The sequence below is a fragment of the Dromaius novaehollandiae genome, chromosome 4, assembly GCF_036370855.1.
Source record: "Dromaius novaehollandiae isolate bDroNov1 chromosome 4, bDroNov1.hap1, whole genome shotgun sequence".
In the NCBI taxonomy this organism is placed as follows: Eukaryota; Metazoa; Chordata; class Aves; order Casuariiformes; family Dromaiidae; genus Dromaius; species Dromaius novaehollandiae.
Genome location: NC_088101.1, coordinates 62,494,993 through 62,519,356, shown reverse-complemented (window position 1 = coordinate 62,519,356; position 24,364 = coordinate 62,494,993). Strand labels below are relative to the sequence as shown.

Sequence of the window (24,364 nt, the reverse complement as noted above, 5' to 3'; positions counted from 1 at the left end):
GACCTCTGCATGCAACCGTTTCTTGTTCTCCTTCATGCCAACTCCATGTGGTCAGCTCATCAGCTCAAACCAATTTTAGCACTGGTTTAATTAACCTGCGTAATTTCTCACTGCAGCAAAGGCCACATGCTCTGTTCTGCAAAAACTTCTGGCAGAAAAGCAGGGACAGGCAGTTGGGGTATGGGATGGTGTCTCAGAAGTTTTCTAACTTTTTTGCAGAGACTGCATCTTGGAGCTTTCAGGTTATTCTAAGCAGTTGTAAACCTTGCAAAGTCAGAACATCTCAACTCCTCCATTCTGGTAATGTGACCACAGAATAATATCCTTTTAATAACAGAGGTAAGGCTGGCAGGTAATACCTTTTACTAGCTCAGCTGATCTGGTTGGGAAAAACAGACCAGGTCCTCTGTGGTTGGAGTCTGTGCTGGAACTGTATGAGAGGGGCAAGACCAGATGAAAAACTCTGAATCTGAACATGAGTGAAGTGTAGAAACATTTAGACTTGAGATTCAGGCCTTTCTCTGGTAGTCTTATGAATTATGTAGGCCTCATAAATAAATAGTTAAAATAAAGTGTGCATTTCAAAAATTAGTTTTCAAGCATCCTTTAGTAATGCTTGGGATTCCTAAAGTATCTCTACAAATATGCATAGTGGTAATATTTTCGGGTTATGAGTGGATAGTTTTCTCAGGAAGTCTGACGATAAAGGTAGAATTACTGCAAATCTTCCTTTGAAAATTGTTCTCATCTTTTTAACAATGTTCCTTTTTCTCTAGACCCCTCTTTTCATATTATCTCATCCAGCTGTTATGAAGGCCTCTTCTTTTCACAACATTCATTAGACGTGAGTTATAGTTTCCACTTCAGGTTGTATAGTTTCCAGTACAGTACAGTGTAGTTTCCAGTATATATAGTATGAAGCATGTTCTAATAAACCACTGCAGCTTTGTTATAACACCACTTAGGTTCTGCAGTTACCATTACATGGAAGGAGGAATGGAGATACCAGAGGACTTCTGCAAGGGGGCTTGTCCTGGTCACCTGAAATGACCTTCTTCCTCAGGCTGCTTTTCCAAATAAAAATCTTTCCAAACAAGATCTTGAGGAATTTCAGGGCTTCAGCCATCATCGCATTAAGCTAGGAAGGGCAAGGGTTAGATGCTCAGGTCCTGCTGGGGATATGGCAGAAAGGAGCTCGCTGTCTCTGGGCCGGTTGGACATAGCTCAGGAGGGGGGAGAGCTCCCCTGCAGTTTGCTGCGTGGCTCGAATGGGACCCAGGCTCTCTGCCTGGCGCCTGCAGCAGGGCCGTCCCCAGGCTGCCGCGGGGATGGAGGAGCTCTGTGTTGGCGGGGACTTTCCTGCGGTGGGAAATCCCCAGGCCCTTTTCCCAACCACGAAATGCTTGAGGCCAGGCTCGCATGCCAGCCGCGGTGTCCCCCTTCCCGCGGGCCAACCGTGCGTACTGACCTGCACCAGGCTTAATGGCCACCGGACTGACGGCGGATAACTCCAGATTGGGCACCAGCTCGTATCCTTTCTCTTGCTGCTTTCCTTTGCCTTCGTGGTACCTGCTATAAATGCCACGGCCGGCAGAATATCCCCCCAGGTACGAGCCTCTGGGGCCGGGGGCTCGGTTGCCGGCTGCTCCTCGCCCTCTGCCTCTTACGCTGCCTGCTTGTGATAACGACAGGAAAGAGGGTGATGAGTAACATATAGCAACGGCAGTGTGGGGAGTCCTGACAGCCTGGGTCTGAAACCTGGAGGCATGCGCCTAGAAACGAGGCTGCTGAAATTAGTTTGATCTGAATTTTACTGACTGCGCTCATGGAAACAGGGCATTTGGCCTCACCAGAAGCACCAAATGGAGCTATGCAAGTTTTGCTCTTGACTTTTTTGACCGCTAATAAATTAACCATTTATTCATAATAATACAGCCCTCATGGCCAGTTTTATGAGTATAATATAGGCTTTGTAGTCAGATGCTCCTCCAGAGGCGATTTCTGTGCGGTAGAAACTTCTAGTTTCTACTCTCAGCTGTCCTCCAAAGGAGACCCAGCCTCTCAGCTGCCTGTGATGGGCCCCTGCAGAGATCACCCTCACTAAGCTGAATCTGGCCTTTAACCAACTTATCCCCTTATTGATGCATTTTTACTAGTGTCTTTTGTTTTCTCTGCAATTTTATTAGTAATGTGAATATGCCCCAGTTCCAGAAATAGCACCTCTATTTGTGTCAGCAACTCCATCCACATTACGACAGTACTTTGGACATGGTGGTATTAATGTACTCTGTGACAGCCTAATTGTAGCTTTAGACTGTCAGTTAACTCATTTGTAGTTCATTGTAAGTACAAGTCTGGGAATTGAGTTGAGGCTGAAATTTTTGATCAGCCACTGTCAAAAATACTTCTTTTTTTTATGTGTGTGCTTAAAGAATCTATTCATGGTAAACTGCCTATTGTACAGAAACACACATTAAGGATTTCAGGAAACTATAGTTCCTGTAAGCACAGGATAATTATAATTATAACACCAGTTATAGCTGCTAGGGCTTTTTATGAATAACTTATTTTTGGTTAATTTTTAATATTTATAATCCATAACTAATTAAATTATACATAACAAATTGTTTTGCACTCATATGGCCCCTTCTGCTTGTAGTTCTTAATGGTCTTTAAAGGATGCAGCAGTGCTACCATTTTAATGCAGAGGGCAAATGACGCCCCAAGACTTCCTGGCTAAGGCTATCCCAGACAGCGCTCCCTTTGGATGGCCAGCCCTGGGGTGCGGGTTTCACAGACCCACCTCCGGGCGAAGGCAAAGGATCTGTCGGTTTGGAAGGAGGCACCAGAAACTGAAGTCGCTGGACTATGCATTTGCCCAAACTTCCTGCAGCACTCATAAAAAGCAGATCACTTTCTTTCCATCCTGTGCTTAGTCTTTTAGCTCATTTTCAATGCCTCCATTATACCGGTTTGTACATTAGCAATTATTACTACATAAATGCAGTCTGCACAGTCATAAATTAAAATGAGACTGATCATAAATACAGCAAAAGGAACTATAAAAAAGTGTTGAAGAAAAAAATGAATAGCACCAGCTGTTATCTGGCTCAGACAGGCTTTGGGCCACCCTTGCCTGAAATCAAACCTGCCCATCACATCCCCTAATTGTGCTTACTAACCTTTCACAAAGTAATCTCTGTTGGGACCGATCAGGGCATTGTACGGATAGCCGTAATATGCTAGTGTGTACGGATCGCAAGAGTAAACGTAATTGGGTTGCTGCGTAACTTCGGGGGTTGCTGCTGCCCCTCCCTTGGCTGCTTTCTGGTAGCGAGTGTATTGCTCCTTGTCTACTGGCTTGGCCAAGGTAACCTCCAGGCAGGAGCCTTCCAGTTCAGCACCATTAAGGTTGTTCATGGCATGAATGGCGTCTTCCCTGGTTGTAAAGTGCACAAAAGCATAGTCACGTATTTTTTTCACCCGCTCTACACAGCCAGGGTTAAACTGCCCAAAGACCTTTTTAATGGTGTCCTCTGTGGTTTCAATCATTAAATTCCTCACATAAAGGATTTTAACAGTCTCCATGACGTCTTCATCCACATCTATCTCCGGTTCTGCCCAGTCAACGGCAATTTGGTGTCCCCACAGCTGGATCCTTCCAGGCATGAGTTTCCTCCTGGCCATTGCAGCTGCTCGATGGCTCTCATACTCCACAAAGGCGAAGCCTCTGTTCTTCATCTTGTCTGCCGCACTCGCGTACACGATAACATCCAGCACACCTTCCGTCACCTTGGCAATCTCTTCCAGGATCTCCTCTCTCTTCTTCATCTTGGGAATGCCTCCGATGAACAGCCGGCAGTTATCCACACTGCAGCAAACCCCGAGCAGCCTGCCGGGGCGGATTTCGTAGTTGTTCAGTTCCCTGACAGCACGCTTGGCCTCATGCTTTTGCGTGTACATCACGAAGGCGTAGCCTCGGTTCTTCCCATCAAAGTCCATCATCAGGCGCATTTCATAGATGCGGCCAACAGACTCAAACACGGGGACGAGTTCGTCTTCATAGACATCACGGGGGATTTTGCCCACAAAGACTTCGCAGCCGCGAGGAGGGTGCAAGCCCTCCCAGCCGGGAGGGGGACCGCCGTACTTGCGTTGCCCATTCTCCTGAATCATACTATATCCCGTACGCTCCATGAGCGCCAGCAAAGCAGCCTCGTTAGGTGCACCGGCTACGCCTTCGGGAACTTTAGTAGTAGCCACGTTGGAAGAATCGTTGCTCATCCTTGCAGTGGAGTCCTCAGCAGTCATGATGTCAAAATCATTCAAAGCCTGATAAAACCTAGGCACAGGAGGAGGAAGAAGGAGGACATATGTTAGAAGCTGTTAGCTACCACCAGCATCGCACCTGCTCTCTCTTGTCTTCCCACGGTTGTTCTGCAAGTTCATTTTTCAAGCTGGGAATAAGGCTGCAGAAGAGCAGGAGAATGCACTGTACTGCCCTGAACGTTTTACTGCAGGGAGGGGTGCAGCGAGGGGAGAAGGGGACGAGGCCTGTGGCCATGCAGCCTCGATTTAGGCACATCCCCTCGCTGAGGCAGTACGAGGGGAGCACCAAGAGCTGCTGCCGTGGGAGGCTGCAGTCACATGAACAGCTGCCACCAACCACCCCAAATCCCTAGGGGGGGCCTAGCTCCTCTTTGATGGGTAGGAAGGAATTAGCATCGTTTTGGGAAAGGGGAGATGCTGTTATGGAGCCAGCGTTTCCCACCTCCAGAGCCCTCTTCTCCCTCTAAGTCACTCCTCAGCTGATCTTTCTACTCCTGAACAGCAAAGTGCTGGCTCTGTTGCTCCACAGGGAAAGGGGGAAACGCACATGAAGCACCAGGTGTGACTCCCTTTCGACACCAACTCCTAGCTCCTGTAGGCTTTCAGAATAACACTTGAGTGGGAAATGATAAATACATTTTAAAATTTGGGGAACTAATTCTTGTTCTCTTGTGCAAAGAGCAAACTGCCAAGCTTCCGAGTTGCTTGCTCTTTGTGGTATAATGTCTAGCATGTCTGTGTCCTTCATGATTGCGACAGGACTTTACAAAAGCTGAAAGAAGCACTCCCCTATTACAGGCCACTTGCTTTAGAGCAATCAGTCAGCACAGCCTTGCAAGTCAGCAAGGGAAAGGCAAATTTCTGAACTCTCATTCTGCATTCAAGTACCGAAAGAGGGCAGGAAATACAGAAATACAGAAGGATTAAAATGCTAAATACTACAACAGAAAGATAATGAGCTCTCTTTCTGAGCACAACTAAAAAAACAGACACTTCGGGATTCTGAGAGTAGTTAATTCATTGATTTTTAAAGCTGGAAAGGACCATCAGACAGACCATTTAATACGAGTGACTGTATATGACATGGACCATTACATTTTATTGTTATTGGCATATTGAGTCCTATAACATTTATCTGAGTAAATCATATGTTCCAGAAGACATTCAGCCTTGATTTTAAGGCATCAAGAGCTGTAGTCCCTACCACTTCCCTTTATGGCTTGTTTGGTAATCACTCTCTCTGACAAACAGGTGGGCCATATATCTCATGAGAATTTGTCTGGCTTCTGCTTCCAGCTAGGATTACTTGTTAAACCTTTCTCTGATAGATTAAAGAGTCTTCAATACCTGTGTCTTTGCCTTATGATGATATTTAAGCTGTTCAATCAAGCCACAACTCTGTCTTGTTTTTAATAAACCTTTCAGATGGAACTCCTGAAGTCTTCTTCATCAAGCATTTTCTCCCCTAAAATTGTTTTCATGGCTCTTCCCAAAGCACACTATTTTTTTTCACCTTTTTTTTTCACCTTTGCTACACTCAGGGATAAAATCATCCCTCTCTCTTCTCCCCACTTCTCTCTTTATATAGCCAAGGCCTATTTCTCCACACCTTCTCACTAGCCAGCGATACTCAGTTCTTTGTCTGCTCTAGCCCGAAATCCTTTTCAGTGGTGCCCCTTGTTGGTGTACATCCCATTGGGGCATGGGATATACACCTGGGTAATCCCAAGGGGGCATGCCTTGCATGTGTTACTCCTAAATGCCAAAATCTTGCATTTGGCTACAGTCCAACTGCCTTTTAAATGAATCCCACCTACTGAGTGCTACGTCATCCCTCTCCTCATTATTAATTACAACCCCATCAACCTTTGCATCATCAGCCAGGTGGTTTGCCATGATCTTGAACTTATGATCAGTTTGTTGATGGAACTGTCAAAGGGCACTGGCCCCAGGAAAAACCCTGCAAACCACCAAGAGAAATGCTGTGTTTGGCAGGCTTATTTTCCATAAAAAGGGTGAAGCTTCAGCCAGATGTGTTTGTTCTATGTATTAGTGCAATCCAGCGGGACAGAGGTTTCTCTCTGTTCCACAAGGACTCTGATATGTACCCTTTGTTAGAATAATTTGGCCATTTTTCATGTATTGGTTGCCACACAGGTAGGTCTATTACACACAGGTAAGTCTATTAGTAAAGTAGGCTCATGTCCACAGACAGACATATACAGAATTTAGGCAGCTAAGTCTGATTTTTATAACCCACAAGACCTGCGTATCTCCTTAGTAACCTTAGCACCTCAGAATTTTTTCAGCAAAGTCCCTGAGCTGCCCAGAATTGTGCTTACCTATATCCAGAAATGCCTCTGTCCTAGCCAGGGACAAACACCGATACTGCCTGTTTTCCGCTCCTAAATGCATTTGGAAATGAGAAACTAGACCTCTCTGAGCCTACGTCTATGAAAGGGCCCTATCCCCCAGGTGTGTTTGGACCATGAGTATTACGCACTCAGTACAGCACGATTTCTGCTGCAGTGTAGGCATTTTTTATTTAAAAGTGTGGAGAGCAGAGGAGGAGGCAGAGGAGGGGGAGGCAGAGAAGGTGGAGGGACAGTAATAGTGATGCCCAGACAATATTCCTCCTTTAGCAAAGGCCCTTTCTGTGAAGTCAGGTCTTTCACGGAAGTGCATCAGTTATGACAACTTCTTGGTTTAAAATGTTGTTTATAAAAATGTTTCTCTTAGATCAAAATGTTACCCCTTTTTAATGTGTCACAGTCAAACATTTCCATTTTAGATCTGAGAACTATTCTACATCATTTAAAAAAAACAAAGCAGAGAAGATTTTCATTTTTCACTTGACAATGTATTCCTAAAAATGTGACTTCATCTTTCCTTAAATGAAAGCAAAGCTTGTTAAACAAACACTTTGCTGAATAATAATTCCTACCTTTACATTGGCCACCTGTTGGTGGCCACTTATCTTCCCAAGTTTAGGTAAATTTAAAAATGAGTCACTACCATCAGCTTTATGTCAACCTGTAAAATAAAAGTCTCTGTACTGTGTTATCTGCATGGCTCAGTCACCTGGGCTACAGCCTAGAAAGTTGCAGACAGGCACCGGGAGCGTGGAGAGAGGAGAGACGGAGCAAAGCCTCCCCTGCCCCACCAGAAACAAGCTGCTAGTTCAGTTTGGGCCTATGGTGGCGATCAAAGCCAGGAACTGGCTCTTTTCCCACACTTTTGCACTGCAGCCAGGGCTCCCTGCCTCAGGAAGGTGATGCCTAATGTTGAAAGCTGCACTTCAAGCTGCTGCTACGTGCTGATAGCCACCTTAGCTGCAAATACTGCTGTACACAGTCTGTACTGGTGAATAATTAAAAATGTTCTGTGAACTTAAAATGCATTTCACCTCTGTGTAATCTATAGGGAATCTAAATTCATGATCAAATATGCTTAATTTTTTCTGTGCAATTCCATAGACCTTGGTTTCATGGATACATAGTATCTCAGACAATTATAGAGCCCACAGAGTCTTACTTGATCCAGCTAAACCTACATTTAGTAACATTCACTGCCACATGACAATCAACACCTTCACAGTGTTCAGATACCCTCTGCCTTGATGAGAAAAAACACCAGCGTGTCCATTCTGAGAGCTCTCCCCACCTGTGGATACTACCTTATAAAACAGGCTGCCAGAACAACTTCACCCACTCATGGCAAAAACCAATCACTCTCAAGAAAACTGTTTTCAAAATAACCTTTTTTTGAAGTGTTCTGCAGTACCTACACATTCTGTTAGTCCACAGTAAACTGGTCATGAAAGCTTGCTACCATGTGTTTTAGCTGTACCCACAGCAAGAGCTAATAGTGTGAGTTGAGTGGTCTTGATAATGCCACACTGATTTGCATATATCCATGAAGTGTGATTAATGCTACGAGAAGAAGCAAAAGTTTAAGCTATAGTAAAATGCACTGTCTTATGAAATACAAGAGCTTGATTTCTAGTCTCTGAAGAGGAAAGTGCACCTGAGCTCAATGACAAAGACTCATAAAAGAGAGACAAACAAAAGTGTTAATTCCTAATCAGAATGGCTGTACTTTGGAGACAACTAAGTTCTAAATGACTGCTTATCAGGACTGTGTTAAAACCCTAGTTATTATAGCTATTGCTATATTGTGCACATCATGTCTCAAATGCTGAGAACTTAAAATAACAGCAGAAAAACAGAACAGGTACTGAAGCTCAAACAGTCAAAACAAACTACACTATAATTTAAGTAATAACACCAACCTAATTGCCTTTGTACCCAAAATACCCCATCCTGTGCATCTTAGAACAGTAATGAATGAATCTGTCCTTGCAGCATCCTGCTGAATTTGGACAGCTTTTACCCCATGCTCTAGGATGTGGAAGTGAGGCAGAAACGGTTCATGTGGTTTCCCCTGGGAACCCTGGGTGCTGAAATCAGACCCCAGGAGAGCTGCTCTGGTGCCATACGCTCAAAGCCATCTTTCTGAAAAATAGTTATCCTTTATCCTTTTCCCTAAGCATTCCTACCTTTTCCTCCCGTTTAAAACTTAGTAAATTACTGCAAAACAAAACAAACGTTTCAAGTCCTTTCAGGGGCTCACTGGTGTCTCAGTCCGTATTTTTGCAGGGTTGTCCGTGCCCCCTGAGCAGGCACCAGCACTCTGGGTGGCCGGGTGCCTTGGCTGCTTTCTGCTGTCCTTATGCCCCCTGTGACTGATTACCAGCACATCTGTGTAAACACTGAGGCACCCATCAGTACCCAGGCAAAATCAGCGTCTAGGAAACTAAAGACGGAGGAGCTTTGCAGCAGGACTTTGAGAGGATTTCTCTTTTGGGAGTAAGAGATGTGGGGCTGGGTTTCGTCCATGAGAAGCAGATCACCTGGGATGAACACAACACTGTGACATAAGGCAGTCTGAAAGAAAAAGTTCATAGGAGAAAAATGGGAAGTCATGGGGTGTGTACATATGTATGTGCACATGTGTGTGCATGTATATGTGCATGTTTTGCAGATGCAGGTATGTGGCTTTGGAAGGGCAAAGCAAAGACTCCCGCCATTTGGCTTGCTCATGCCGTGCACCCTCAGAAATGCCCGATAATCGCCTTGTTTGAATTAATCTGTTCCATTCTCTGCTCTGTCTCCCACCAACTTCAGTATCCGACGTATAAGCATACTCCTGCTTGCTGCTGGTGTGGTTCTGTCTGCCATCTCCTCAGTGTCTAACCCGTAGGAGAGGAATGAAGCTGAGCAGGCTGTGAGCGATACGTAACACTCTGAAAGATTTTCTTCAGTAGTGCAAATCACTATTTAAATGTCCAGTTTGCTTGGTGGTAGTGCTAGCACATAAAATACAAACTGGAAGCACTTTGATCTCTACCAGTTCGTGCCTGGTGAAAGACTTTCCCCCATAGCATGATTCCTTTCTCAGCTTCTGTTTGTCTAACCTTTAACTCCTTCTTATGGAAAACCTCATTAATAAGACTGATCTGAATCTTTGTGTCCAAGCAGTCAAAGCAAATACTCCTAATTTTTCTGGAAATCTGGTTAGCTTCTTTTTTTCTCAGAAAAAGCTATAAAGATTGTTTGATTTTTCTGTATGTTCCTTATCTCATTAAATAGATTCCAGGTTCTATCAGGCTGTTAAAAGCACGACTCGGAAACCTCTCAGTTCAGCTCCTCTGCCGAAAGCACTGTGCCTTTCTCGCAGGTGACCTTTCAGAAGTATACGTTTCAGCAAAACCATTCAAATTTCACTTCCTCTTTCTTACAAAACTCTCTTCCCCACTGCCAATCAGTTGTGTGTAAGGAGGTCTTGCCTAAACATTAATTATCTCCTTTTTAACCTTTAATGTTTTTTTTTTTTTACACGGCAACGCAGAACATCATTAAATGGGCACTGTTGCCAGTGACCGAGCTAAGGCATACCGCGAATAGGTCAGCTAGTAAAGGCAGATTCTCTGTTAAATGCAGCGCCTCGATTAGCAAAAATGCAAAATGCAACAGTGCAGGGCCAAATTCTGCTGCCCCTTACGCCAGGCCAAGGCTAAGCGAGGCGCAGGCAGCCAAGCGCGGCCCGGGGGCTCCCAGTGCAGCAATGCGGTCGTGACCCTGCCGTGCGCCGGGCCCCAATGCCTGGGGGCTTGCTGCTTCGATCGGAGCGTGAAACGGCAGCTGCCGCTGGGAGGGGACAGTCTGGAGCAAACTCCCCCGCCGCTACCCTTCCTCGCTGCCCGGCAGGAGCAGGCACCACCAGCCCCCTTCCCCAGGGCGCTCCGGTCCCTCTGTGCCTTTCCTTCTTCCTCCTTCCCATGGCTAAGGCAGCCAGGCCTTCTCATCCTGGGGTGGCCTGGGCTGCTGAGAAGGTTCGAGGCCAAAGGAACCCAAAAGCCTTCAAAGATATTACTGTGGATCTGCAACAGAAGCAAGGAAAGGACAGGGAGAGAAACTTCTGCAGCTGATATCCATGAAGTGGGCACAAAAAGGGCCAGTTACGTGCTGAGGAGACAGAAAAGTGTAAAAGGCAAATGACTGCATGGTACAAAGTAAGTCAATCTCTCAGCTGAACATATACCTGTGTTCCCAGGGCACTCTCACTGTCTGCTGAAGCAAAGGAGGTCAGATTTATCGCTTTAAAAAGGTCAGTCCATATAGCATCTTACCCATGGGCTTGTACGACACTCAACGTGACACGAGGACATTATGCAGCCACTGGCACTGCTGTTGAAATGAGTCTCGTGGCTCTGGTAAAACAGCTTTTACAAACACACGGCCCACAGCCGGTGCTCCTGTGGCTGCGAGCAGCTGTCCACTCCCCTCAGGTGCTCTACGGAGGATTTGGTCCACGTTTGTGTTTAATTCATGCCTCCAGTTTTGCACTTTGTTAGACTTAGTGGCACCGTGTGTCCTGCTACGGGCTGCAGGGCCGGGGGCACTCGCTGCCCGGGGTTGGGGGCTCACGCAAGCGGGAGGCTGCAAGAGCCCCCCGCGACACCGCTGGCCCCACGGCACCCTCGCAGCCGCTCCGCCGTGACCGAAGCTTCACCAGCACGGAGCATCCCACCAGCATCCCCCCAATCCGCCCCAAAAGCCGACTGGGAAGCAGCGGATGAGTGAGAGTGGGCAGAGGACAGGACGGGGACACCCGCGCCTCGCCAGCCACGCTGCCCTGCGCTGCTCGCCAGAGACCGTTTTGAGTTTTAGGCCAAGTTCACGGTCGTTTTTCTGTAGACCGTTTTGGACACTTCAGGCTGCACTGCATAAATTCCTGATGGGATTACACCACGATCCTCCACGCAAGCACGCCAGCCCACTTGCTTCAGGAAACTGCCACGGCTTTGCCTTGTGAGCCGCAACGCCTGCCGTCACAGAAGGAAGGTCAGCCACCAACATCTTAACTAAAGGCACTTTGTTGACAGAGTAAAATGTCAGGTACTGTTTTAAATGTGACCTTTCTGCTTTTTTTAGTTAAAATAATAAGGACAAATAGTAATCCTGCCCCGACATTCTGCAGCAGCCCTGTAGCAGTACTGCTACAGTTAAAGCTCACTATTTTTAAAAGTTGACTCTTTCCTAATGGTAGTTTTAGATAAAATATATATAATAATAATAACAACAACAACAGCAGCTAACTGTGTAACTTTACCATAAACATCAGTTATCCACAGAAATGCTTTTGCTGAAAACACAGTTTGCCTGTTTACAGATTTCTCAACTGAACAGAAAAACGAAAGGAACATGTCAATCGAAAATAATGCAGTGTCTGGAGCATTGCTTCAAACATACCGTGCAAGTTACTTCTCCTTTTAAATATAACTATATACATTATACATTTTTTTTGTTTAAGCAAGACTCATTCATCTGATATGTTTTATTTGCATAAATTTGCTCAGCAAAGCCAGAGTCTTTGGGGTTGTTTAGTAAGGATGTGCCTGTGATCAGCCACGATGGGTATGGCTGCAGAAAGCGGCGACAGCCTAGCACTGCTACTGACACAGCCACGGTGGTTAGCTTATACTCAAGGTGCTCCTTCCTAAACCAGTGGTGAAACAGAAAGTCTCACCACTTTTACAAACCCATATGACCTAGCAGCGGGCCCTGCAAGCGCTCCCTGCCTGCCCTGGTGCTTCCTGCTTTGCCCTCCGGTTGCAAGCAGCATGGGGACATCCTGCCGCAGGCTGGTTCCCCGGCTGCCCTCCGTGTGCTGGCGGGGGGGGGGAGGGAAGGGATCTGATCTTCTGTGGAAAATCCATGCAAAGGTTTTGCCTGATTCTAATTTATTTCATATTTTAAGGGTCAAAGGCTAGATCCCAATGTGGTTTTCAACAGAGAACAACAGGAGTTGGCTCAGAGCCTGGGTCCCCACCCGCTGTCACTTATGAAAAGCAAAAGTCTGAAGTTGAATCTTGTTCTGTGCCAGTGCAAGCGAGAGTGCATCATTTCAGCATGGCTTTTTGGCCAGTGAATTTTTCTGAAAGCCATTTATATAGGAAAGGGAAGCTTTCTAGGGAAAAAGTCTTTGTTCAGCAAAAGGATGGAGAATCTCTTGGACATTTAAGAAAAAAAGAAGTACTTGAGGCCAGCAGGCCCTGGCAGCTGTCTGCAGCATGTCAGACACATTGCTTTACTTGCAACTGAGCTGGATGAAGAATTTCTCCCAGCCTAGTTTAAACACTTTGAAAAGGTGGGTTTTCCTAATCTAGAACATTTTAGCAAAAAGCTGGGGAGAATGTGGTTAACAGCATCAGCAGGTCTGAAGGGACAGAAATATCTGATAGCAAGAGACTTGATGAGCAGCTTGCGACAGGCAACTTGGGAGAGTAATCTCTTAGCTCAGACCAGCCCTGGTGACAACAGCACGTCTGTCTGCTGTGTCGGCTATCCTGCTGCTGGCGCAGCGGATTCGGGGAAGTCTAACGCACTGCATGTGCTCACCATGGTGTGTGCGCCTGAACTAAGGCACTTGGACCTGTCTGACTCCTCCCAGGTCAGAGGGAGACTCCTTGCAGCTCAGGTGCTGCATGTGACCAGAGAGATGCACACGCACAGACCTTGCTGCTCACATCACGCTGCACGCATGTGCAGGTGTGAACACACACAACAGCGGCGCTCTGCCCAGGGAAGTATACTCTGTTCAACATAGAGAGAAACAATGCCAAGTACCACACAGGCAGTATAAGACTCACTTTGAAAGCAGGGAAAGCAGGCATCAAAACCACAGTTGCACTGGAGAACAAAACTGAGTAAATGGAATGAGAAAATGAGGAAGGAAAACAATGGATGGATGCAGGTTCACAGAAGTTTGAAGGTTTGTGCAGAGACAGAGAAGCCAGGGACATGACAGAAGTGGCTGACACCTTTTGGTAAAGTCAGAAGATCATTTCTGCTACCTCTTTTTTAGACTGGCATGGGGAGAAATAAGGCCAGCGAGCATCAAGGTATTGTAGCAAGAGCCAATACAGCAAAATACTAAAGGCTTAGTGCTTATATGAGGAGTGGTCATTTAGAAGGGAAGAGCTGCTTAATATGTTTTGAGGACATCTTGGTAATGCTACAACACACACACTTTCAGTTTTAACAGATTTTTATCAACTGTTTTACATTTTGCAACTTTGTCTTGGAAAAGGGAAAAGACCTGTGAATATACACAGAGGAGGGATTCTCTTTCCTCCTCAGGTTGTGATGGGATTTTCACGTTAACATATCAGTGAGGCACACAGCACCATTGTCATGCTGGAGAGATTAATTTCAGTTGTAATTAGGTAATATTTAATACATTTCAGCTTCTTAGTAGAATATACTCCTGTAATCCACTGCAATATTTAAAGGTAATGTCTTGCTACTATTTCTAGGAAAAATCAGAGCTATTCCCTCCTCCAGACTAAGCTTTTCCTTCAGTCATAAAAAGTTTTCCAGGACTGCAGGATGCTCTAACCTACTAAGGCCCTAGGCTCGCTTCTGGAATTCCCATTTCTACTAACAGTGGCTGTGGCAGACTGTCCTCAGGACCCCAGCAGGGAGCTTGACACTGCCTCCAGTGGAAGAGTCCATATTTCAAGCTTAATCTTTAAATTTATTCTGGTCAGCTAGTCATGTTCACCTTGTATTGGATGGGTTAATGTTCTGGTCTTGAGAGGCAGTTTTCAGCATGGAGCTACTGCAGAAGGGGTCCATGTACTACTTTTAAGCCATCTACTAGAGCAAGCCAACTGCCAGTTGCTTAAATTTGTCCTAGGTGGCCCAAGGATGTTAAAAATGGTTGGTTTCCTTTGAAGCATGTTAAAAATGGTTGGTTTCATCTTTTGATGACAGGTCCTGCCTCTTACTGACTCTTTCAAAAAGGAAGAAAATTTAAAGAAACAGAAGAGGGTGAGATTTCCAAAAGTACTCAGCATCTAACACTACTCCCTCTGATACCAATTTTAAGACTCTAACAGTTTCTATGGGGATATATTTCAGGCATGGATGAGCAATATTGAAAATCCCACCTTAAAAGTCTTGCAGGGACTGGTTATGTCCCCCAGGCACCAACGAAGAGCAATGTATTTGGCTGAAAAACTGCAACAACTTTGTTGTATTTTCTTCTATGTCTTCCGCCTTTTTACAAGGAAAACATCTGAAATTATTCTGTACATTAAAATCCTGGAATTGCCCAGGTACAAACTTTAATTCCAGTAAGAAAATTGAGCACTTATTTGTGGAGTCAGTAATTGGCTACAACTTCAGACTAGGATTTGAAGGTTAAACTTCTTCCTTTCCTTATTTTCATCACTGTTGTGAACAGCATTAAGAACCACAGATGTAATACCTTTAGTTATACTATACCAGTTCCCTTAGCTATATTAATCTTACGCCACTGCAATTTTCTGTACAATATTAAAATACTAATAAAACTGAAATGATGATATCCATACAAAAACAACTCACTTTGTATTATGCAAACTTTCTGCCTATCCTATTTTCAACTCTTTCTGCACCCTTTTAAGGCATATTTAATTTGGAGGGTGATGCTACCAAAAATTTCACTTGCATGATCCATCGGCATTATTAATGCAGAGGAATGAACATTCACAAGAAGGAGGCTCTTGAACCACCCATTCTCCTGGCCTGGAAATTACAAAAATAGTATTCAAGTAAAAGTCTAAATTTGGATAATGATAACCTAGACAATGAAGTGAGAAACCTTACCGGAGCCTGGGTTTTTACCTCCTGCCATTGTTTTTTGATGATGACAAGCAAGAGTTCTGTTTGCGCATACATGGTTTTCCCATGGCAAGAATGAGGTGACGGTGACCAAAAAGTTATCCATATGCCAAATTGTCACCAGCACAGAGCATCCTACCAACACGGTTGTTATTTTTACTGCTTCTTCATGTGAACTCTGTCAATAGATTGTGTATTTCTTGAGGGCTTTTAATTTACTGTGGTGCCAAACCAGCCATCTTAGTTTAAACCACTTCTGAAGAAAGTTTGGGTAAGTGAAAACCAGTCTCCTCCCTTAATTTATAATGCACTTTCCTGCAAGTCATTCAGAACTTTGTCCCAACAGGTTGTGTAACCTGTGTGTTGTATAGCTGATTAGCCCCAGCTCTGTCGTTTGCACAGTCCAACTCAAAATAATTATATAACTCTCCTCTCTTTCAATAGGACCAGTTGGTTGCTGGCTGGGTCTGAAGTTATTATCCTGCAAGACATTGAAGCCACATGTTGAGGAAAGCTGAGAAGACGGGAGATGTAGTCCTTCTTATCAGCTTTCCAAATCAGGAAACACAACCCTTCGCTTCCCCCCAAATTCCCATATTTCAGTTTAGTCAAAGTCTATTATTAACACTGTCAGGCAGGAAAATGTGTGACACTTAAATAAAGTGCAATGTAATCACTCAGTATCGTACAAGCATTTCCTATTGCAGATGAGTTGCATTTAATGGGAATTTTTTTTACAGTGTTTTTCACGAATGCAATGAAACAGTGATCTGTGCAGAGATTCCCACGCAGATAAGCGTGCCCTCTTCACTAGCTGTCTGCTTTAAAAAACGTCCATTCTAGGAAAGGAAGAAGTGTTTCATATAGGCTGGACTATGAGCTTGCAAGCTTTTACTGTAAAAAAGACAGGAAAAAGGATCTTTTGCAATTTAGCACCAAAACCAAAACAAGGCTCCTCCTTTAATTATTACACAGGAAAGATGAGACATTCGCCTAGCTCACTCCTTGCCTCTTGGAAGATATATTTTATATATAAAAACAGTGATGTAATTCTATCATTGAAAATGTCTGCGAAAAATCTTGTTGAACTCTGCGGTGTGGGGATGCGTGTGCATGTGCTTGTGATTTTTGTGTGTTTCTATAATGTAGACCACCGTCTGTCTGTTTGTCCGTCTAGCTATCCGTGTAAACACTACACTAAAATGTTCCACCTCACAGTGCAATCAAAAGTATCTGAAAGGGGTCCATAGACTGCAGTTCCATATTCAGCCTTTCTGATCTCATTTTTTCAGTTAATTTTACAGAAAACCCACAACTAAACATACTGCCTATTAATACGAAGCCTACTGGCTCAGTTGATTTTATAACAATAAAGCATGGTTTAAGCCTTTTCAGTTCCCACTAACCTTTCGCACTATTTTTATTGCCACATTCTCGGTTTCGTATTCACCACGTGAACGCTACAACAACAGAGGGGCCCAACGTGCAACTCCAATTTCAGCAGGAGGCAGCGACTGAAGGGAAAGCTGAAAGTGGCCCAACTTGTTCCCTCCCCCTCAGGTCACAGCAACGAAAATCAGCATACAGCTAACCACAACTGCGATGTGAATGTTCACTGTCGAAAGTATATTAAACTCAAAACATTTGGCTTAGTCAGTGACTGCATGTTTTTTTCTTTGTGCACTGACATTTGACCCTTTTTATAATATGCACCTTGCACCACTGAAACACAGCTAGTTATTTATTAAACTCAGGTACCAATGGCTGACTTGTACATATCATGCTTTTAATTGCCTGGTGTTGCCTGTGAGCAGAGAAGAGGGGGATGAAAAGCAATCGTCTTTGCTGTGAAATTCTGTCATATCGGCAGAACGAAGCTGCAAAGTGCAGCAATTTTGTCTGACCTCTGATCTAAGAAGTTTGTACAAACCTTTGAACCCTTGGATTGAAATCAAGAAACAAGGTTTACAAGTACAAGGAAGAGATTTCCAGTACTCATTACCTCTGCCCAGGGTTAATATTATAAATTAAAAAAAAAAAAAAAGTTTAACCAAGGCAGGGACTCTCTCAGGAGGCCCCGTTCCTGCGTTGAGTTAATTCGAGACAGTCTAAGTCTACTGAAATTACAGTTCAGTTGGAAATACCTGTGATTTGGAAACAAAATTTCTGTGCATTTCAGAAAAACAATGGGATTTGAGACAGGTGTTATCTGAAATTCACCTTTTGCTGCACTTAACTGGGATTTTTTTTTTTTTTTTAGTTAAAAGCTGAAGAAAGAAGAAAAGCAACATTTGAATCAATATAATTTCTTCAACAAGGAATGGAACTGAAATGCAGAATTAAATAGAAACTCTTAAAAAGACCAGCAATATGGCTCCTCCTTTGTTAACTGTATTTATTTTTATCCAACACGTTATCTAATCTCAGTTATAAAGTACAGAACTATATGAGAAACCCACGGAAAAATAATCAAACCAACAGCATTACAGCACGCTTCTGATAGACAGTCATACGGCTTTGTTTCGATGGGCAAAAAGGACATGTTTTGCAGTCATGTTACCTTCATTGTGTTAACTTAATCCAATTAAAAAACTCTCTTAACTCTTTCAGACACCAGACAAGGTCTTAGGTGCCACATCATCAGCTGGCACGCACTAGTGTGGGTCACTGTGGATTGCCCGGAGCGTAAGGCCTTCAAAGTTTAACTGAGATAATACGATTGAAAAATACACCCTTTCTGCAACGAAGCCTATCAGGCCGTGAAGCAGCGCAGAGGATGGCAGGTCCCTTGTCCTGCAACATTCCTCCTGTGCTCCGGACACTGGCTATCCTACATGGCAACTTTGGATGTGCCAAGAACGAAGGATCACACTTCAAACATGCATTTCAGAGCACAACGACTACCCCACTTAGCCTAGACCTGTACGCCAGTATATACAATTACAGCATCTGATCTTCATCTGAATTAGCAACCTTGCCGTTGGTTTAAGTCGGAACATACCTGAACCTGAGTTATAAAAACCAAGTTTCCCTTTCTTTTTTTCAAAGATGTTAGATTCAATTGCTTTTTTTCCAGATTTAAGTTCAAACTTTGCTATTGTTATTAACACTGATCCCAATAAATAAATAAATCAATGAATAAATAAATAAAGGGTGAACAGATTAACATCACGTGTCCTATGTCATGCACAAGACTTAAGCGTTTCACATGCTTTTTAATTAGACTGTTAATACATTGTTATCAGAACCTCATTCTCTTAAAATATTATCAAATATTCAACACACAGAATGAGTTGTATAGACTCATTTCTATTAATGATAATTGCATATATACCCTGCCTGCTCAGCCTTCCTTGCCACCCTCAATGTACAAGCCCCGAATCCTCTATCTAAAGCTGATAACCCACTTTTAAGGCTTGATTTTGATGTCAGTTCTTCGAGTAAGAGCAGAAGAAAACCCAGGTCAGCACAAAAGACGATGGCAGAAACAGGCCAGTTCAAAATAAAGCAGAAGATGGCTGGTTAATGCCTGCCTTTCACTTCATTGATTTAGGAGAACAGACAGCACCTCTCTGAAACTGATTTTGTTTTCTTCTAAGTAGTATAAGTGGTTAAACATAGCAGTATTTTAGCTTTAACAGTTGTGGCATTTGCTTTGTTACTTGCCAGGCAAATTCTTTCAGGTACTCATTTGTCCAGCTCTTAGTTCAAGTTTAGAAGTAGTTGCTTCCTTCTCATACAACTCCCTAAGACCCTCCAATGGAAAGAAAAAAACCAAATCTGCTTCCTTGACAAGGACACACTCTCAGTCTTGACTACCTGATAAATGAAAACCAAATAAAAAATCCCTACAGAATAAAAAATATTTCCCTTACCTCTCCAATCCTGCAATCCAAGCACGCCAGGTTAACAGCACTAAGCACCTTTGCCTGAGCAACCTTGCTTGCTAATCACGAGAACTGTGTAACCTGGTTATAGTGTTCATGCACCACTTTATTGGTCAGCGAGCGTTAGCCATTTAAATTCCTTGGGAGTCATTTGTTAAGGGCTCTTAGACTGAGGCTAAGTGGGTGGGACAGAAGGGAAAGGGGATGTTGGCGCTGCCAGATGCTGAGAGCTCTCCAAAGCAGCTTGAAAATTAATAGAGAACCATCTGTAACTAATGGATTTTTGGAGGGCTGGGTTGAACCTTAAGGGAAGAATAGCAAAGGGAAACTTTGACATTTTCACGGGGCAGGAGTTTGAACAGAAAGATTTCATTCAAAATTCAAAACTTGCAAAAAAGGGAGTGAAACATGTACAAACAACTCCTTCCTAGCACAAGGCGTTGTGCAAATAGCTTGAGTTACTCACAACAGATAAGATAAGCAAGGGGCATATTTTGCTCGATGGCATGAGGTTTTCAGTAAAATCTTTTGCTTTATATGTACTTGGCAAAATTGTTTTAGGCTGTGTTTAATGGATTTACCTTTGGTTGCAATGAAAATCACCTGTGTGCAAGGTAGGTTTACTAATCGCAGAGGCACCTGGATTGCAGGAATAATTCAGCTGGGGCTGAATACCTGGCGGGTGCCGGTTCAGTTGCAAACACGGAACTCAGATGTGTTTGCTTGAAAGAAAAAAAAAACTGGTGGAGAAGTAAAAGCAAAGGGGTGGTAAAACATGATTCATGACAGTAGAAATGGTTTGTACATAACAACGGTACATTAGGCCACAGCAGCACTTAGGCAAAGCAAACAACACACCTTGCTGAGCAGTCGAGAGAAGGAACTGGAGTGAAACCTGCTCGGGATGATGGATTTGGCAGCGCAGCAGGCAGTGAGTATGACCAGCCAGCGGGAAAAGAGGGAGCATGGCAGGCTTGGGGAGTGGACTGATTTCTCAGGAAGGACACTGTCCAGAGACAGTGAAAAACAAACAGCGTAACGCAGAAGCAAAGCCACTGCAGGTTACAGTCCTCTCTCGAGCTGGCTCTAGAAAGTGCTTCCACCTTAGCTTCACAACTTTATGAGAACGAGGGCTCCAAAGATACTCAGGGCTGCTCTGACAAGGCTCAGGAGAGCTGCTTCTCCAGAGGTTTCAAGGGAACGTTAAGCTGCAGAATTCTCAAGGGGCCACAGGCAGATTCCTTTGGGGTAGTTTTTCCTAGAAATCAGGGCTCGGCCTGATCATGGTTTGAGTTTGGCGCAGTACAAGAGTTTGAAAGCTCTATGAATTCTCATTAAAAAGAACATAATTATAGTGCACCCTCATTTAACCATATCTGATTGTAGCAAACTGAAAATTAAAATCTGCCTGGTCAAAATATTTAATTTAACATGCATACACACACCCTATGTACCTACCTATCTACCTAGCTATCTATCAGTAATTTTTACAGTAGATTCGCCATTTGGTTGTTTTCTGACATATGTATTCCTTTCTCCTTTTTTTTTTTCCCCAAAAAGTAAAGCCCAATCCTCCAGACAACTAGAAAAGAGGAGGTTGTGATTCTGGTTTTTGGTCATTGCACTGGAAGACAGTACTCCAGGAGGTATCACTGTGTGCTTGCCTTGTCCTTGCCCTTTTCTCCGGGCATCGGGCTGCAGCTGGACAGGGCATAGGGCATTGGGCCAGGCGGATCTTTGCTCTGACCCGGTACGGGTGATCTCTTGTTTTTGTTTCGACTTTGAGCTCCCGAAGGCATCTCTGCAAGAGCAGCGAATGTGGCAGTGCCCCATGGCCCACGTCAAGGACCATGTCCCCAGCAGCACCCCGCACACCGGGGCGGGAGGAGCAGGGGGACCGAGCCGCTGCCTGGTGAGGAGCACAGGAAGGGGAGCGAGTGCCTGGCAGCCCCAGGGCCACTTGCCGGCATCACTGGGGGGACGGGAGGTGTCTCACCTCTCTGTGAAAGACTGTGCGCAGGGGAGGACTCTGCAGAAAAGCAATGTCAGCTTGTGTCAGCTGGTCCTTCACAGTAACTTGTTCTCACCCTCCAAGTGGTTTAATGTGGGCGTGCAAAACTTAGAGGCATCCTTATGCTACAGATTCAGAGGCTGCTCAATAGAGAAAAGGGATAGAGGAGTCAAAGGATATAGGCACTAGAGTTCAAAAAAAAAAAAAAAAAAAAGAAAAAAGAAAAAACGGAAAGCACCAAGGTGGAGAGAGAAATTTGGAGGATGGCAAAGACTGTGGCAAAGGAAGTATCTTCGTGGCAAGTCCTGAGAGTGAACAGGAAAGGCAGCTCTTCGAATTACAGCACAAGTCCCGGTGGTGATCGCAATCAGCCTACTCTGACTTTCCAGACTCACTTATCGGCAGTAGTGTGGCCACAGTGTGGTAGGCACTGTACAAACACACCTGCAGCCCGGATCCTGGTCCCAAAATGCCTGCAGCCCAAGTCCACTGTACTAGTCTTTTATCTCCAGCATTCCTCCCTGCAAATGTTAACTCCTTAGGTACGAGAAGGCTGCCGGGAAGCAGCTACTACTTTGCAGGTGCAAAGCTGCAGCACGTCAGTTAAGCATTTTGCCCAAGACTGTTAAAGGAATCAGTCTTAAATCTGGGGTTAAAATCTAGGAGATTTGGCCAAAATTAGATCCATGTCTCAATCTCACTGACTGTATAGGAAAGTGAGTACAGAATATTTAGCTGATATAAGCTCACAAAACTCCCCTCAACAAAATCAATTAATTTTTTTAACTTAAGATCCTTATCTTTACTTTGCACTTTTCTGTTGGAAAACAAGTTACTCTGAACTTTCAAATCTAAGCATTGTAGAGTGAATCTAATCAGCTACGATCATGCATGCACCTGAATGCACAGGGAAGATTATTCCAGTGTAAGTGGAAAGAAAATGCCCTGATGCTAATAAGCCGATGGGTTAATATGCAGTGCACTCAATTTTAGAAGGATCTTTAATATATCATTTGATTTAGGATCACCTAGGGAGCCAGCTTGGCTTTTACTTTGTACTTTCACTTTTAGCTCCAGCTTGTTGTTAGTTTCCAGGATATGCCCTGATTATTGTTTAAAACAATTAAATGTCAGGACATCAAGTTGCTACATGATATTCTGAGGTGTTATTATCCTCAGCAGCAGAATTTGAAAATATATTATTGTGTTTTTACAGGGATGCAAGGAAAGCTGGGCAGAATCTCCAAGACATCATCCACGTGCCCTCTGGCTTTCCCTGGGATTGGGCACCTACCTCCTTTTGGCTTCAAACACACTGTGTTTTTAATGTTTATATGGCTTTTTATAATGGCTCCTACATAATGAGATGAATACACCATAGCAGAGTGGAAAAGTTTTAATAGTAGACCATCCAAGCACCAGGACAGGTAGACTCTGTACGTACACACACACACACACACACACACACACACACACACACACTCTCTCTCTCTCTCTCTCTCTCCCCTCTCCTCATACAGCATCCTCTGAACTTGTGTATGACTATAAATACATACTTTCTCCTAATACACAGCTTGACTGCAATGATGAAGTGTCACCCTCTGTTAAAATACCAAAAATAAATATTTAGTTATTTCCTTTTTGATCATGATCAGCTAACTAGCAACCCAAGCCTAAGAGATGTAAATGGGAACAACACAGAGAAAAGCCCATGCAGGCTAGTCCATGCCTATGTTTCCCATTTTACGATCTTCCAGTTCCTTCTATTCTTTCCTGTAGTGGGATTACATGAAAAAGATTTTCCTAAATAATTTCCTCCTGAACACGGTAACAAAAAAAAAGCTGGAAATTGAGACGAAAAGAAAAGAACATTAACACATTCACTAGAATGTGCTAATGCATTTCCAATGAGGACCTGTTCCCTGATACAGAAAAGGCTTTCAAGGAGACTGTATGTTTCCCATCATCTGTTACTTTTCCCAGAAATAGATACAGCTTCTTGCCTCTGCTAATAGGGTGCACTAGGTCCCACACTAGGAAAAGCACTAATAAAGAATTGGCTCTGGTTTCTGAGATGTTTACAAAGATCAAAGCCAAATGCTCTGGGAGATCCAGAGGCCGATCACAGCCTCATCATTTTACTGAGGGTCATTATCTGAATTATGGTTAGTATTTTTGATGGTTATGGTAGGAAATAGGATTTCAGGAGGTATTGCAGTGTGGCAACCTGACATCATGTGACAGGGTCATTGCAGACACAGCAGAAAGTGAAAGGAGAAGGAAAAGTAAGGAGTGAAGAGTGGGTTGGCTTTTACGGCTACATTTGATCTTCGGAAACTACTGACAGATTGTAGTGGAATGAGAAGGGAAGGTGCCAGGTAAAACGTTTCACCTACAAACCACATGCATTTCAGAGTGAGCTGCAAAGTCTCTGATCTCTGCCTCAGAAAGTCTTTACCTTTGATCAGTATATGCACATACAGGCTCTTCCTGAGCCACAGTACCATTAGGTCCTCATAGTCTCTCCCTGACAGCCTTTTTTCTTTTCATTTGTTCCCTTCCCTTTGCTTCTCTTTTTAACAAAACCATTTTGTGTTTGGTGGAACAGGTTCCTACATGTTTGCAGAACCATTTTATTGCCTATTTGAATGTTTAAAGAGACAACATCACTTTATTTTGATGAATAACATGTTCTCTTACACCTGTTCTTATACAATGCAAGTTAATAAAGCACAGTTCTTCGTGTCTTGGCTTTCTTAAAATTGATACAGGCCACAAATTGATAAAATTCTTTAGAGAACACACAGCCTGTAATAGGTACCACTATCATATGTAACACACAAACACATATAATTACATGCCTCCAAGCAGTTTTACTATATAGCCTCATGAGGCTGAGGGTTTTC

At 43.9% G+C, this 24,364-nt stretch overlaps 1 protein-coding gene across 6 annotated transcripts in view; it reads right to left on the bottom strand.

The window, feature by feature from the left end:
• Positions 1 to 24,364, bottom strand: part of RBM47 (RNA binding motif protein 47) — an 87,348-nt gene that overhangs the window by 5,877 nt on the left and 57,107 nt on the right. For 4 of the 6 annotated variants that reach the window (XM_064511243.1, XM_064511242.1, XM_026093745.2 and 1 more), the window contains 2 exons: positions 3,183 to 4,342; positions 1,469 to 1,675 (listed from right to left, as the gene is read on the bottom strand). In XM_064511243.1, coding sequence (XP_064367313.1) covers positions 1,469 to 1,675; positions 3,183 to 4,342 — 1,367 coding nt within the window. Of the gene's footprint in view, positions 1 to 1,468; positions 1,676 to 3,182; positions 4,343 to 19,435; positions 19,589 to 24,364 lie in introns of those variants that run through there. The other 2 variants (XM_026093744.2, XM_026093743.2) reach the window with 2 other exon arrangements.